The 16,898-nt window shown below is 46.3% G+C and overlaps 1 protein-coding gene across 2 annotated transcripts in view; it reads left to right on the top strand.

Annotated features, from left to right (window-relative positions):
- The window catches only part of EFEMP1 (EGF-like fibulin extracellular matrix protein 1), a 57,182-nt gene that overhangs the window by 8,366 nt on the left and 31,918 nt on the right, over positions 1 to 16,898 (top strand). For both annotated transcript variants that reach the window (XM_035110936.3, XM_035110937.3), the window contains exons 3-5: positions 594 to 681; positions 5,194 to 5,242; positions 7,328 to 7,573. In XM_035110936.3, coding sequence (XP_034966827.2) covers positions 598 to 681; positions 5,194 to 5,242; positions 7,328 to 7,573 — 379 coding nt within the window. In that variant the 5' untranslated portion in view covers positions 594 to 597. The remainder of the gene's footprint in view (positions 1 to 593; positions 682 to 5,193; positions 5,243 to 7,327; positions 7,574 to 16,898) is intronic.

The raw sequence follows: 16,898 nt of genomic DNA, 5'->3' as shown, positions 1-16,898 counted from the left end.
TCTGACCAGTTGATCTAAAGGGTTCTCACTTTTAACTCGCATTTGGCCTATAAGCAGAACATAGGAGTGCATTCTTAATATTTCTCTGTAGTGTGCATCTCATCTTACAGAACATTTTAAAAATATGTTTATGTGTGCACAACCTATAACCAAGTGTTTTACCTTACCTTTTTGAAATTTTATTCTGCTGAAGAGAGGAGATCTTCCATATTTGTGTGTTGTTTTATTTAAATGCCTGGTTAAAAAGAACACATATAAGAAAATGAAGTTGAATTATAAATCGTTGGAAGTTCTGTTCCCAAAAAGATTTAATTCGCATATAGGTCACCCAGCAATTATGGGAGATTACTTTTAGGTGTCTTTCAGTGAACTAATTCAGTGAATGTTAAAGTGAACTAGTCCAAGCACTGCTCTGAAGTTGTACATCCCAGAGACAGGTTTGATCCTGCAGTGAAACCCAGGCATCTGCTAGGCCTCCTTTCTCAGTTTCTTGCTATCAGGAGTGCCTGCCTGTCATCTACCAATGATGATGATGATGATGATGATGATGATGATGATGATGTTTTTAAACTGTGCTTTTCCTTTCTTTTAAGATCCATGATGGTGCTGTTCCCTGTCCTCGCTGCATTGATGCTCGCTACAGTTCATGCACAGGAAGGAGACGAAACCATCACATACACGGTAAAGGAGAGAGAGAGAGAGAGAGAGAGAGAGAGAGAGAGAGAGAGAGAGGGAAATGTTATCTACTGCAGGGCTTTCAAAGCAATCCTACAGAAGTTAATAGCACCAGAATTTATCTGGGGGCCAAACTACACACGAAGTTAAAAGTTAAATGCATCCTCATATTGCAGGGAAGGGGAACCTGTGGCCTTGCAGGTGTTGATGGACCACAACTCCCATTATCCCTGGCTATTGGCCGTGCTGGGTGGTGCTGATGGGAGTTGGAATGCAATATTTATTTATTTATCTATTTGTAATTTATTTATGTATTATTTATTTATTTATTTATTTGCTTATTGAATTTATATCATACCTGCCAAGTTCCTGCCGGAAAAATAAGGGATCGGCAGACCGGAAGTAGCGCTGCCGCCATTTTGGAACTGGGCAGAGCAGCATTGGAAGTCGCTTCCGAGCCTGCTCCGCCCAGTTCCAAAATGGCCGCCGCGCCAGAAATCGCTTCTGCGCATGTCCAGAGACTCCAGACATGCGCAGAAGGAGCCTCCCCCGGCTGGTAAGTAAACCGGGGGGGGGGGACAAAAAAAATCCGTTTTTCCAGCTGGGAACGGCTGGAAAAACGGGCGTTTCCCAGGGAATACGGGAGACTAGGCAGCTATGATTTATATACCGCCCTATACTCGGAGGTCTCAGGGCGGTTCACAGTAGAATCTGGAGGGTGCCTTTGTTGGGTGTTCCTGGTTTAGATGTTCTTCAGCTGTCAAAGCACACCTGCTTTCCCCCTTTTCTTGGAACTCCAGCGCAGAACATTATTCATGGTACCATTCCCAGCTTCTCTTCCTTCAAATCCTTCCTCAGAACACCCTCTTACACTGCAGCAGATGTCAATTAGGCCATATAACCTAGTAACACCTTTTTTATTATTGGCAGTGGTTCCACAGGGTCCTCCCCATCAACAGTTACCCAATCCCAGTGCCTTTTTTGTGAGAAAAAGGTGTTGAAGTTAGTTAGCTAGCTAGCTGGTTAGCTGGTTAGCTAGTTAGCTAGTTAGCTGGTTAGCTAGTTAGCTAGTTAGCTAGTTCTGGTCCCAGTCACAATGCCACCTCCGCCCCAGGCAGTGGCTAAATTTAAGATGTGATTAATAAATTCAAGCAGACAGTGATCTAGACTAGAAATGGCCACAACTTTATTGATTACAGATATAGATGGATTTTTGGCTCAGGCGTTGGGTGTATACCCGTTCCAAGACCAAAAAAAAAAGAATAGTAAGTATTTAATTTTTAAAAGGTTCCTGAGTTCCTGCTGAAAAAGACCTCTGCCCAATCCTCTTTTAAACTTGAGGTGCCTGAGGCTGACCCTGCGATCTTCCATAATCATGCATGGAGCCTTTTGCTGAACACCTTCGTCTCTTTCCCCAGCCTACCGCATGAATATTCAGTCTCACATTCATCATTTGTTGCTTTTGCCTCTCTCCTCCTGCGATATCTTGAGACAGGGATGGGGAAGCTGTGGGTCTCTGGATACTGCTGGACTCCAACTCCCATCAACCCCAGCTGGCATTGCCCGTGGTCGGGTGTGATGGGAAATGAAGTCTTAACAACCTCAGGTGGGCCGCAGGTCCTTCATCCCCATATCGAGAACTACCTCCTTCTCCATGGAGCTCCCCGCACATCAACTGGTTGTCGCTTGTACCGGGTTAAGGCTGACATGTTCTGACTCAGTGCAAGGCAGCTTCCTGTGTTCCTGATTTTGCTGATCGTCCACAGTGGAGCAATCACACTGAAGTTAATGGGATTTCTTGAGGATAAGTCATCTGCGAAGTGCTCCCCGTTGGGTTGTTAACTGGGCGTGATTTTTTGTTGTGCATTAAACGGGCATTGGGGAGATTCAGTAAGTTTTGCTGTTTTTTCCTCTGGGGCTTGGAGGTCTTTTTATAGCTATAGTAACTCCAGTTGCCTCAGCCCGAAGATGCTGTCATTCCTTTGGAGAGCTGGGGTTGTAATGCAATTAGCTGCCCTCTTGCCCCCTTGTTACACTCAAGGCCCGTTCCCTTCCAGCTCGCTGCTAGATTTGGCAGACTTCTAGCATCACCTGTGAATAAATGAAGGGGGGGGAGTTAGTTTCTGCCGCCGATTTAAGCTCCTTGAGTAACATAGCTACTCAAAACAACCCGCCACAGCCCAGTGCATTGAGCAACACGGGCGTCAACATGCTGAGACAGATTCTTAGCTGGAGCAAACGCCGTGAGTGCCTACCAAGTTACGGCAGGGGTGGATTTGGCTCGCCATGACAAGCTGATTTATTAACTCGAGGGTTCCTCTCACTCGCTCCCTGACATCAGTAGTAGCACTATGTAAACACTGTGCTTAGTATGGCAGGCGTGATAGAGTTGCCGTATTTTGAAGAGCAAAAAAGAGGGCACATTTGCCGACTTCTACTTTTAACTATGGATCACTAGGACAACTCTACCCATGAAAAAGAGGGCGAGTCCTGGAAAAAGAGGCAAGCCTGAGATAGATTAGAAAGAAAGAAAGAAAGAAAGAAAGAAAGAAAGAAAGAAAGAAAGAAAGAAAGAAAGAAAGAAAGAAAGAAAGAAAGAAAGAAAGAAAGAAAGATGAATCTTACTCGGCTACGAGTGATCGCCAAAGAAGAAGGAAGGAAGGAAGGAAGGAAGGAAGGAAGGAAGGAAGGAAGGAAGGAAGGAAGGAAGGAAGGAAGGAAGGAAGGAAGGAAGGAAGATGATGATGAAGATAGATGATAGATAGATGATAGATAGATAGATAGATAGATAGATAGATAGATAGATAGATAGATAGATAGATAGATAGATGATAGATAGACTGACTCACAGCATTGATACCCCAAAAGGTCTTTCTTCTCCCTTATTGTATTCTAGTATAAAAATCAAGCATGGGTCTGTCTCAGCTTCTCAGCTTCTCAGCCTTCATCCTGCTCTCAGCTGAGCTCACATACAACTCCTCTGGCTATTTCACTTAGCTGCAGCCCAGGTCATATTTTTTTTTGCGGGGGGGGGGGGATGCTGTTCATGATGCTAAACTCTCTGTTTCCTAGTCAAAGGGACTGATTTGGGTGCTTAAGTGACAAGTTACAGCCATTGTCTTACAATTGCCTAGTTAGCAAAGGATTGTTCCATCAGCTTTTACCTCTACCAGGGACAGGACCCCAAGGATTAGGAAGGGAGGTATTGTGCAGACTGAACCCCCCCCCAACCTGCAACAATATCTGTATGCCTCTCTCTCTCTCTCTCTCTCTCTCTCTCTCTCTCTCTCTCTCTCTCTCTCTCTCTCTCTCTCTCTCTCTCATCAGTTAAACCTGATGATGAATATTGTCAGTTATTTAGCTAAAATGCTACATTTCGAGAGACAGGAAGGGTACTGCTTGGTTTTTCCCTTTCGATGTCAAGATGTCTTATGCCAGCCCAGTGTTTTCTGCGACTTACCTGTTGATTGACAATATGGCTTCAGAGACTGCAAATCTACCATTTGAATGTTCCAAGGAGTCCCATTTGGAAGGAGTCCCATTTGGAATGTTCCAAATGTCCCATTTATGTCCCTTTGCACATTCAGTAATAGTAAAGGTAAAGGGGCCCCTGACCATTAGGTCCAGTCGTGACCGACTCTGGGGTTGCAGTGCTCATCTCGCATTATTGGCTGAGGGAGCTGGCGTACAGCTTCCGGGTCATGTGGCCAGCATGACAAAACTGCTTTGGCAAAACAGAACAGCGCACGGAAATGCCGTTTACCTTCCCGCTGGAGCGGTACCTATTTATCTCTTGCACTTTGACGTGCTTTTGAACTGCTAGGTGGGCAGGAGCTGGGACCGAGCAACAGGAGCTCACCCCGTCGTGGGGATTCGAACCGCCGACCTTCTGATCGGCAAGCCCTAGGCTCTGTGGTTTAACCCACAGCGCCACCCGCGTCCCTTCAGTAATAGTAAGTTGGGTCAAACGTTGGTTAGACTTATGCTGCCCAATGTGCTAATATTGTACTTGCAGTTAGAAGCTTCCTACTCAAGCTAGGGAATGTTTTGATTGGACGGTGCAGGTATGGCCTCAGCAATCCCTCCAGTGATGTGTCATGGGGGGAAATATAGTGCTTTATTTTCCTGTGGAAAATGTTTTTGTTTCATAAGTTCATTGCAACAATGAATGGATGGGGATTGCAAATACAATGTTGCGCAAGCTTGGCAGTGGGAACTTTTTAAGTTTTGTTCACTGAACACAAATTAAAGAACATACTAAATTAGATCACCCTCTAGGGCATCAGAACATTTTCCAATTTGCAAACTGATTCCCCTCCCCTAATGTTATCCTAACTCAGGAGGGCCTCAGTGACGATAGATCTGCAATTGTAAAAAGTAATGTGAGGACTGGGGAGAGAGGCGCGTCTCTTTCCTGAGAGCTCCATAAAACTGGGGCCTGATCTTAACAGCAGAAAGTACATTAATCCATATTTTCATTTTGATTGTGTTAATTGGTTTTCTTTGTTTTACATGCAGCAATGCACAGATGGTTACGAATGGGATCCCGTCGTACAGCGATGCAAAGGTACAGTAAACCGTAGCAAGCTCCACATTGATGTATTTATATCTGCTAAAAGGAATCCTGAGCTTGAACTAATGAGAATTCCGTCTGCGTAGTGGAATTTTCTCCATAGTCTTTTCCAGTGCAGAGACTATGGGGAAGGCATGGGAAGGAGCGCAAACATTGTGGCCATATCCGGGTTTTTGGAATCGCACCCACTGTATCGGTTTCCTCTACAACACAGATTTGCATTCTTCATCACTGATATTTCCTTCTGGGGCAGTGAGAATGATCCATTTACTGCAGGGACAGCCAACGCAGTGCTCTTCAGAGCTTGTTGGGTCATAGTCACATTCACACCATTCATTTAAAGCACCCATTATCTTTACAGTGTGCATCATGGAACATTCCCATTCGACAGCATGGACAGCAGTCATTTAGGAGGGCAATGCAGAGCTCAATAATTGTTGAGCATCGCACATGCAATTGGCTTAGCTGTGTACCTCTCACACATCTAAATTCCCCTCTCCCCATGAGGTGGACCGAGGATCCAAGGGTGTCAGGATGCTGTCAGCAGCTCCTGGCTGGTTGCCCAGGAAAGTATAAAGACGAGGGAAAGTTTCTTACCGTCCTTTTTTTATTTCAGTCTTTACAGAGAGAGGCTATAGAACCCAGCCTCTTGGATAATGGCATTGTCCCAAGTGAATCTCCACCCCCACCCCTGTCTCTCCCACTTCCTCATCTCCTCTACGAGTGCTGCTACATGCCCTCTGTCTTTGAGCTCTTTGCTCTCCTACTTTTAAGGCATGCCGGTTTCTGGGAGATGGAGGGTCTGGGATGCTTTCTAGTGACGTGTCAGCCGGGTGTTGCTCTGGCTCTCCCATGATTTCCCAACTTTCCCTCCTCATCTGCTTCTGAGCTGTGACCTCCCTCAAATCCTTGTTGTAAATCTATACTGTCTTCCTCTTCCTCCTCCCTGGAAGGGTCAGGATGAGGAGGCGGTCTTCACACTTCCTCCTCTGCCCAGTCCCTGACACAGGGGAGTGGCCAGTGCTGCTGCGGAAACTCTGCCCACCCCTGTCGCTGCCGCCGGAGAATTAAAGTGAAGCAGCGGCAGCAGCTTATGGCAATATCTCGTGAGATTTTGCGGAACTCTCGCGAGATCTTGCTGCCGCCGCCACTTCTCACATCTCCCGTGGTGTCCTGCCTACCCACTGCTGCTCCTGCAGCAGCAGCAAGGAAAAATATTACAGCATCCAGGTTCTGGCAATATCTTACAGACCTCTCCCAAGTTCTTGCCAGAAGCTGAAGTCCACAGGTAGGCAAACTAAGGCCCGGGGGCCAGATCCGGCCCAATCGCCTTCTAAATCCAGCCCGCAGATGGTCTGGGAATCAGCGTGTTTTTACATGAGCAGAATGTGCTCTTTTATTTAAAATGCATCTCTGGGTTATTTGTGGGGCATAGAAATTCGTTCAATTATATTTTTTTTCCAAATATAGTCCGGCCCCCCCACAAGGTCTGAGGGACAGTGGACCGGCCCCCTGCTGGAAAAGTTTGCTGACCCCTGCCGTAGTCACTGTAAAGGGGCAGCTGATCGAAAATATTACTGGCAATTGTGAAATGATGTCAACTAGAGACAAACTAGTGAAAACTGATGCAGCAGTGGGAGTACATCTTGGACATGTCTTGTAATGAGAGCAGGAAACCGGTTTTGGGAATATTAGATTGAATTAATTTGGTTTTACATATAATAATTTGGAAAATCAATGAAAAAATAATTGGCAGAAGCTGTAGTCGTGCAACCCCAGTAAGCAAGGGTGTGGCAGTGAGTGGAGGAGCAGTTTCCCGTTTCTCATTACATGGCGAACCAGAGCAGTGCACAGAAACGCCGTTTACCTTCCCGTCAGAGTGGTACCTATTTATCTACTTGCACTTTGACGTGCTTTCGAACTGCTAGGACAGGCCGCCCCTGCCTCTTCCCCTACCTTTCCACGTGGAAATGCTGATAACATTCTCAAACCTGCTGCCTGCCTGAGACACTTGCCTGCATCCGAGGCAGGAGGATGCTGCTGTTTTGGTGCTCACCTTTGTCCTGTTTCCGACTGCAGATATCGACGAGTGTGAAATTGTGCACGATGCATGCAAAGGTGGGATGAAATGTGTGAACCACTTCGGAGGATACCTCTGCCTGCCCAGAACGGCTCAGATTATTGTCAACAACGGTCAAGAGCAACCTGCGCCTGAACCCGCGCCTGCACCTAATGGCCGAAACGGCAATGCCATAGCTCGGAGGACTGTCCCAGGGATACAGTGTGCGGCCGGGTTTGAAGCCAGCGATCACAATGTGTGCCAAGGTAAGGAAGTCATCTTATGCCGAACTTTACATCCCTGTGTCAGGGGTGGGGGTGGGATTCATTTGGCCCCCTTTCCACACCAGATTGGCCCAGTTCAACCATCCTGAACTCAGTTGTTGATTGGAAGAAAACTGGTCGATATTGCACCCTTATCCAGATTTTGCAATGCCATTTTGGTGCGCATAAACATGCACACCCAAAAAACACAATTGAAATGCATATTCAAATATGTGTTTTAGGAGAAAGTGCATTGGATATTTTTTTTTTAGGTGAGTGGTGGGGAATATGCATAGCTGCCAAGTATCCCGTTTTTCGTGGGAAACCCCCGTATTTAAACCCGTTTCCCACTGTTATCCCGAATAGAGAAAAATCCCGTAAATCCCCCGGATTTCCTACCTGCCAGGGAGGCTCCTTCTGCGCATGTCTGGACATGTGCAGAACCGATTTCAGGTGCAGCTCTGCCCATGTCTGGGCACCGGAAGTCGCTTCTATGCATGTCCAGACATGCGTAGAAGCGACGTCCGGTGCCGCGTTGCTGCTGATCCCAGATTTTTTTTACCGGGAGTTGGAGGGTATGGGAATATGTACAAAAATGCATGTAATAAATGTGGAGTTGTCATGCATTCTTTTTTAAAAAAAAATCAGCACGAAACATGGACTTATGCCAGCAAAATTGAAGCAGGGGGGGGGACTTGTGCTTATCTGTTTGCCCCTGCTGTGTAGTAGAGAATAACAGGAAGGGCAAGTAATGTAGCTTTAGTGACTTATATCAGAGAAGGTAATTCAGAAGAAAGGGATGAGGTTGTAGTAAGAACTGGGTCAGCTTATTTTTGCTCTCGGTCAGTTTTGGCACCTGCCCATTCTGAAGTCAGTTTGTCGTATTCCTGCCTTAGCCTGCAAATTCCTCCTTTTTTAAATCCGCATGAAAATTTGTATCTAAATACGTACTTTAAACATAATTCTTCTCGCAAAAGATGCATTGTTGAATTTATCTGAAAGCACATCTTCCTCAGAGCACATATTTAGGATATGTTTAGATTGTAGCTCAGTGGTAGAGCATCTTGCCGGTCAAGCAGAAAGTCGCAGGTTTAACTCCCAGCATCTCCAGGTCTACCTTGGTATCAGGCAGCTGCCTAGGTTCCTATGCAGGATAAAGCTATGCATTTTTAAACGCATTTTGAATCGACCCCAGAAATGGACCAGTTTGCCAGTAAAGGTAAAAGACCCCTGACCATTAGGTCCAGTCGTGACCGACTCTGGGGTTGCGGCGCTCATCTCGCGTTATTGGCCGAGGGAGCCGGCGTACAGCTTCCAGGTCATGTGGCCAGCATGACAAAGCCGCTTCTGGCGAACCAGAGCAGCGCACGGAAACGCCGTTTACCTTCCCGTCAGAGTGGTACCTATTTATCTACTTGCACTTTGACGTGCTTTCGAACTGCTAGGTTGGCAGGAGCTGGGACCGAGCAACGGGAGCTCACCCCGTCGCAGGGATTCGAACCGCCCACCTTCTGATCAGCAAGCCCTAGGCTCTGTGGTTTAACCCACAGCGCCACCTGCATCCTAGTGCATGTTGGCAAAACACTGGCCTAATATGCTCACAGCCCCTAGTCCCAGTTACCAGCCTAGCAGCTGCATTCTAAACAAGTTTCACTTCCAAACTTCCTTCAGAGGCAACCCACATATATTAATACTCTAAGTAGGGTTGCCAGACTCAATAGAGGACAGGACTTCTGTGCCTTTAATTGCCCTGCTCTCTTTTGAGTCTGGAAACCTTAAAGAAAAACCAGCAGACCCTTTGTTTAATTTCCAAGCAAAGGGTCTGCTGGTTTCTCTGTAAGGTTTCCAGGCTCAAACGAGAGCAGGGAAATTAAAGGCACAGAAGTCCTGTCCTCTATTGAGTCTGGCAACCCTAAGTTTAAGCCGGAGGTTATCAGAGTAGACCAGGCATCCCCAAACTTCGGCCGTCCAGATGTTTTAGACTACAATTCCCACCATCCCTGAACACTGGTCCTCTTAGCTAGGGATCATGGGAGTTGTAGGCCAAAACATCTGGAGGGCCGCAGTCTGGGGATACCTGGAGTAGACTATCTCTAAGTAGGGATGCAGCTGGCTAATCAGCCAAAGCTAGTTAAAGCTCTTCACTATCCCAGGGAGGCACTGCTGGCTGGCTAGAACCTTGAGCAGGAGAATTCCTGTTAATGTGGTGAGGATCTACTGCAGAAGAGGGTAACCAAGATGATCAAGGGCCTGGAAGCCAAGTCTTAGGAGAAACAGTTGAGGGACTTGAGTATGTATAGCCTGGATAATAGGAGAATGACAGGAGATATGATAGCCATCTTCAAATATCTAAAGGACTGTCACACGGAGGGTGGAGCAAGCTTGTTTTCTCCAGCTCTGGAGGATAGGATCCGAACCAATGGCTTCAGTTACAAGAAAGGAGATTACGACTAAACATCAGGAAGAACTTTCTGGTGGTGGGGGCTGTTCAACAGTGGAAGAGACTCCCACGAGAGGTGGTGGACTCTCCTTCCTTGGAGGTTTTTAAGCAGAGGTTAGATGGCCATCTGTCATGGATGCTTTAGTTGAGATCCCTACATTGCAGGAGGTTGGACTAGATGACCCTTAGGATCCCTTCCAACTTTCCAATTCTTTGATTCTATGATTTTGTTGCAAGGCACACTTGTACTACATAATATAGGAAGTAGCATATATTTTGGACATTCGCAGGCTGTGCTGGACTGTGCTATAACACATTGTTGCTTATTTATCAACTGTTATGTAAAAAGCATTGTATTTGAGCCTCTCGAATCCTTTGGCCAGGGCAGAAGAAGCTTGAGGTCCGTGGAAATCAATGGTGGTTTGGGCAGTGGTTTTTCTAGGGAAAGGATTCCATCCAACATGTTTATATTCTGATTCATAAAATAAACCCCACGAGAGCATTCCATTAATGGTAACTTAATTTGAGAGTGACGTGTTTGTTGGTAAATGAGGTTGGTGCTGCCTCTATGAATACCAAGAAAAGAACTACAGCTATTTCATACAGCTTGTCTCGATTAGGACCATTTAAACCACTATTTAATATAATTAGATAGAAAGGCTCTCCTTCCCTCCCTCACCCCCCCTCTCTCTCTTGAAGCCAGAAAATTAAAAAGAAAAGAAAAATCAATAGCCCAAATCTTGGAAGATGGCTTTGCTGACGTGCCCTTGGATCCCCCACTGGTTTGCCTTAGAACAAGTGTTTATGAATCAAAAGCAGAATTTGGCTCCGGGTCTTTTCTTTCACAAAAATGATATGCGCTGGAGGAACAGATGTTAAAGTGAACTATTTATACAAACAAACACAATGAGAAACAGCCTCCAGAGTTTACAGGATTGTTGCAAGCCCCATTCCTGATTGTGTAAAAAAAATATTAAAAAATTAAAAAGGAATTACCATTGCTAACATCCTGGGAATTTTATCCTGGGGAGTGGTGGGTGTACACTCATGCAAATGTTGTTCATTAGCTAGCTTGTTTGAAATGCTGGCAAGCTTCAAACTGGATCTCTGACCAAAGGATCAGAGTGGGGGGGGGGGTGTATAGCTCACTAGCAAAGTGTAATCGCTCATCTGGGGGGGGGGAACATACAGGGAAATCAGTGGCAAAGCCGTGCGGAAGCTCCCTAGTTCAGGCCTTGGCAACTTCAATTAAAGCGGTCAGGTTAGCAGACACTGAGAAAAATAGATCTCCCTGCCTAAGATGCTTTAAATGGAGAATCAATCTGATCTGCAGTGGCAGTACAAGCCTGCCTGGTACAAAGAAACTCTACTGAAGCTTTTGAGGACTCCTGTGCCTTTAATTAAAAGCTTCCTATTTGCAGGCCCTACCCGTTTTATTGCCTCGTATTGAGATTGACTAGAGAATCTGTGATGAATAGGCGGTTAACTAGATTATTTCTCTTAATTTTCCCCACGCCACTTCCTGTTCCTGTTCACAAATCCTCTAGTCAGGCTTAAGGGGAAGCAACAAAACAGGGCCTGCAAATAGGTAACTTTTAATTAAAAGTGCAGGAGCCCGTGAAAGCTTCAGCTGCACTTTCTTCACAATAGACAGTTGCACATCTGATGGATTCCTCATTTTAAAAGTGGACAAATAGCATAGCAACTTCAGACTAAACTGCTAGGTGTGGAAGTAACCCCATGACTTCACAGCAGCTCAGCCAATTGTTTGACAGGCTAGCTGATGACAGCCTGCAGACACTTTGCAGTCCATCATGTAGAGAGAAGTTTTGCATGGCTCAAGTCTGAAAGGGGTTCAGTCGTCCCAGATTCGCTTTCTTTATAGATGGCTTGTAACAGATGGATATTCTCGTATTTTTAAGTGGATGAGCAGGAAAAAAATGTGAAGATATTCTGGAAAGGTATGTTAGGGAAATATGCTTATATCCTGAAGAGTTCCACTTTACCTCGTGCAATGTTATGTTTTGACTGAACTAAAAATACAAAAGGGATTTGCAAATTATAGAGTGATTGAGCAGCTTGGCCTCCATGTGGTGGTTATAAAATGGCTTCTATACTAATTAACATTTTTGTGTTTTATTTGCTGCCATGCCATTGAGTTCGAACCATGATAGAAGTGGCTTCCCCCATTGTTAAGTATAGTGTGGAAATATCTGCTTTTCGTCACGTGTAATTCGGCCGCAAAAAAAGACATAGCCTTGAAGGCCAACAAAGGACACAGGGGAAGCAACATGCATTAAGAGACTCGGGGGTTTTTTTTATAAGTTAAAGTGTTAATTGGCAATAATTAACGTGAAATTGAGAAGGATTTCATTCTATAATGCAGTCTAAAAATCTCGTTGACAAAATGGGAAAGTGTGTGTGTTTGGTCCTAATAGAAAACCATCACCAATGAGGTGAAGGCACATGACGGGCTGTGGAGCAATGGCAGTTTTGTTGTTGTTTAGTCGTTCAGTCATGTCCGACTCTTCATGACCACGTGGACTAGAGCACGCCAGGCACTCCTGTCTTCCACTGCCTCCCGCAGTTTGGTCAGACTCATGTTGGTGGCTTCGAGAACCATAGCTGCCAAGTTCCGGCCTGAGAAATAAGGGACTGGACCGGAAGTAGCAGACTGGAAGTAGCGCTGCTGCCATTTTGGAACTGGGCGGAGCATGTTCAGAAGCTACTTTTGATGCTGCTCTGCCCTGTTCCAAAATGGCCGTCGTGCCAGAATAAACCAGGGGGGAAAAAATCCGGTTTTTTGGCTGGGGACAGCCGGAAAAACAGGGGTTTCCCGGGGAATACGGGAGACTTGGCAGCTATGTCGAGAACACTGTCCAAGCATCTCGACATTGGCAGTTACAGTGATATAAAACATCTACGACAGCCTTTCTCAACCTTGGGTCCCCGGATGTTGTTGGACTACAACTCCCATCATCCCTAGCTAGCAAGACCACTGGTCAGGGATGATGGGAGTTGTAGTCCAACAACATTCAAGGTTGAGAAAAGGCTGGTCTGTGAGTTTGTAATGTCGATATTCCATTAAGAGTCACATTTGGTAAGTTGGGATTGTTTTGCTGTTGGCTTTAGTCCCCTGTCTAGAAAGTGGAGTGTTCAGGATTCTAGCATAGGGTTGCCAGACGTCCCCGGTTTCCGGGGACAGTCCCCTGATTTGCAAATCTGCCCCCGGGAAACGTGGCAGTGGCAGCCTCAGCAGCCCGGAGCCAGTCTGGTAGCGCAGTTGGCTCTGGCTGGCTTCAGGAGCTGCTCGCTGCCACTACAGAAGGGGAACCAGGGCCGTCCGGTGGTACAGATCTCCTGCCCCTTCCCCCTTTGTTTTGACAGATCGGGGGAGGCTTGGGAGACACGGGCGGGCGGGTGTTGCCCTTCTTTTGCACCTTGTGAAACATAAATGTGCAGAGTTTTTTTTAAAAAAAAAACTGGGCAACAGCCGCCCGCCCATGACTCCCGAGCCTCCCCCGATAAGTCAAAACAAAGAAGAAGAAGAAGAAGAAGAAGAGTTTGGATTTGATATCCCGCTTTATCACTACCCAAAGGAGTCTCAAAGCGGCTAACATTCTCCTTTCCCTTCCTCCCCCACAAACAAACACTCTTTGAGGTGAGTGAGGCTGAGAGACTTCAAAGAAGTGTGACGAGCCCAAGGTCACCCAGCAGCTGCATGTGGAGGAGCGGAGACGTGAACCCGGTTCACCAGATTACGAGTTTACCGCTCTTAACCACTACACCACACTGGCTCCCAAAGGAGGAAGGGGGCAGGAAATTGGGAGAGGCTCGGGAGTCATGGGCGGGCGGCTGTTGCCCAGTTTTTTTTAAAAAAAAACCTGCACATTTATGTTTCACAGGGTGCAAAAGAAGGGGTTTGCACCTTTATCCAATATGCATCTGTGCTTGGGCCCAGGGTCTTTTGCCTCACCATCCCCACTACTGATTCCCTGTTGCTACTCAGCTTCCAAAAAAAAAAAAAAGTGTCCACGGATTCATTGAAAAAAGTCTGGTAACCATATTCTAGCTGCTTCAACAGTCAGTCCGTGTTGTGTTGCCGGTGAATATGCTCAGTACCTATCGGAATGTTATGGGGACAGGAAGGGATTTCATTATTAGAGCATTTATTTTTAAAAAATTGCAGAAGATTTTTTAAAAAAAACTTCTGCCAACCTTGCGGTTCTCCCAAGCGCACTAGTACCTTCTTCTCAGGTATGGGCCATGCCATTTTGCTTACATAAGCAACAGTGCTCCGAGACTGAAGATAGATGGAATTATACTGGAGGGCTAGAGAGAAAGATTGCTGGTATGGTGTGTTGGCTGTGCAAATGTGTGAGACTTTTCCCAGATGATGAGGATTGAGCACAAGGCATTCTGCGTGCAATGAGCTTTGGCCCTTCCCTATCTATAGCTGCAATACTATACACACTGCCCTGGGAGTTAGTCCCATGAAATTCAGTGGGTCTTAACTCTTACCTTCCAAGTTCCAGACTGCAGAATCCGGGACCGGCAGCCATTTGACACCAGAAGTTGCGTCGATGTAACTTCCGGTGTCGCTTTGCCCTTCTATGGGCACCCAAAATGGCTGCCGTCAACTTCGAAAATCGCTTGTACGCATGTCAGGAAGTCCGCCGACGCAACTTCCGGTGTCACTCTGCCCATCTATGGGCACAAAAAATGGCCGCCAACACCGGAAGTCACGTCTATGCACTTCTGGACATGCGTAGATGCGACTTTTGAAGCTGGCGGAGGCCATTTTTGGTGCCCATAGAAGGGCAAATCGGAAAGAAAAAAATGGCCACCGGCAGGAGAAAATAATGGAGAAAAACGGGAGACGAAGTGATACGGGGGACCACCGGGAAAAGGTAAGTAAATGGGGGGTTTTCCGGGGGGAAACGGGAGACTTGGCAGCTATGTCTTAACTCTGAGTGGACATGTGTAGGATTGTACCACAAGATAGGCCCGGAAACTGCATCTATATTTGTTTGATTGGGCCTTCAAGCTCTCTTCAAATATTAGCATGGAGTGAATCCGTTCGCATATAATTATATATAGTTGGAGAGGAAAAACGTTGCCCGGCAGAAATAATAATAATAATAAATTAAGTACCTGGCATTCCTTATCTGTCAAAACAAATTAGCTCCCGCAGTGATGAAATTTAAATTTCAAGCTCATTAGTGTATTTCTTGTGCAAACCTGCAGCCATTTGACAGGCGTGGGGGAGGGATTTTCCTTGGGATCAGTAAGTGAACCGAAGCTGGTAACAAAACATTTCAAGCCTTGTTGCTGTTGGGTCAGCTGCTCAAACGCAAAATTGTATTTGTTTCCATTTGACCATTTCAAAAGCTTCCGATAATCTAATAAAAGAAAGCGACATTCCTGCAGAATGCAGTGGGACTTACTTCTGAGTAGGCAGGTACAGAACCCTCATCTATATTGAAATATGACTCTCCTGACACCCTAATCCTGAGAGCTGTATTCAATTGCAGTCCAACCTCGGTTCTCGAACAGCGAAAACCCAGTTTTCGAACAGTTTTTGGAACCCGAACATCCGGTGCTGCTTCTGCTTGAGTGCAAGAAGCTCCTGAAACCAATCGGAAGCTGCCCCTTGGATGTTGAACATTTTGGAAGTCGAATGGTCTTCCGGAATGGATTACGTTCCAAAACGGATTACGCATAGAATGCTCCTTCGCAACACAGGTCTGACTGCTCCCCCACTCCAGTTAAAGTATTGGGGTCTGGGCTCCTGAAGATATTGCTAGTCTACAACTCCCACCATCCCTGACCTACCGGCCAAGCTGCCTATAGCTCATGGGACCTGGGATCCAACATCATCAGGGAAGCTAGCACCTCGGGTTACAAACTCTGCGGGTTGTGCGTTTTCGGGTTGTGGACCGCGCCGAACCCGGAAATACCGGAATGAGTTACTTCCGGGTTTCGGTGCTCATGCATGCGCAGAAGTGCAAAATGATGTCACGCGCATGCACGGAAGCGCCAAATCACGTCATGCGTGTGCGCAGACACGGTGCTTCAGGTTGCGAACACTGCAAGTTGTGAACGTGCCTCCCACACGGATCACGTTTGCAACCCGAGGTATGACTGTACTAGTTTTTCATATGCAGAGAATTATTGACATCAGTGAGCTTTCTCAACAAGACTTTCACCACCACTTGCAGTCCAAAGTGGTACAACTTGGCTAGTCTCTTAGTTGTTGTTCTTTTTGTTGTTGTTGTGCTTTTTTTTAAAAAAAAGGTCTTCCTTTTGTAAATTTTAGTAAGTTTCCATCAAAGGGATTCCAGTAAGTTAATCCGCATGGGTGTGCAGAAGGCAAAACGAGGTTTACAGGTCGGCCACTGCATGGTTTCTAAGCAAGAGTTGTTTAACCAAAGCAGCAACCAAGCAACTTTCTCCATGGAAAATAGGCTGCTGAAATGAAGAACCTGGGACCCTCCGCTTGCAAAGCATGAGTCCTACCCCTGAGCTGCAGCCCAGGCGCTTCCTTGAGCCTACCTTTGACAGGTGACATTGAGACATCCTTCTTGGACTGCCTCATTGGCCAACAGCACTCTTTTCTGCAGATCTTACCTGCCCTGTCATAGGTCTGAGGAATCCTATTGTGCCGCGGTATGCATTTCTGCTTGTTTTCCTTGGCAACACAGTTGTTCTACCGTTGCACCCGGGTCAACAGAATTTCATAGCCCAGGGGCAAAGTGTGTGCGTTGTTTCAGCCAAACTCTGTCTGCGAGTTTCACTTGGCAGAAGCGATACCGGGCAGAAATCCTCCTTCCCTTTCTCTCCTAAGCTCTTTGGTATGTGTGGGCCTGTCTGTTGCCCTGCGCGAGA

Source organism: Zootoca vivipara, chromosome 3, assembly GCF_965207765.1.
Source record: "Zootoca vivipara chromosome 3, rZooViv2.hap1.1, whole genome shotgun sequence".
NCBI classification, from domain to species: Eukaryota; Metazoa; Chordata; class Lepidosauria; order Squamata; family Lacertidae; genus Zootoca; species Zootoca vivipara.
The sequence above is the reverse complement of the archived record's forward strand: the minus strand, read 5'-3'. Positions and strand labels throughout refer to the sequence as shown.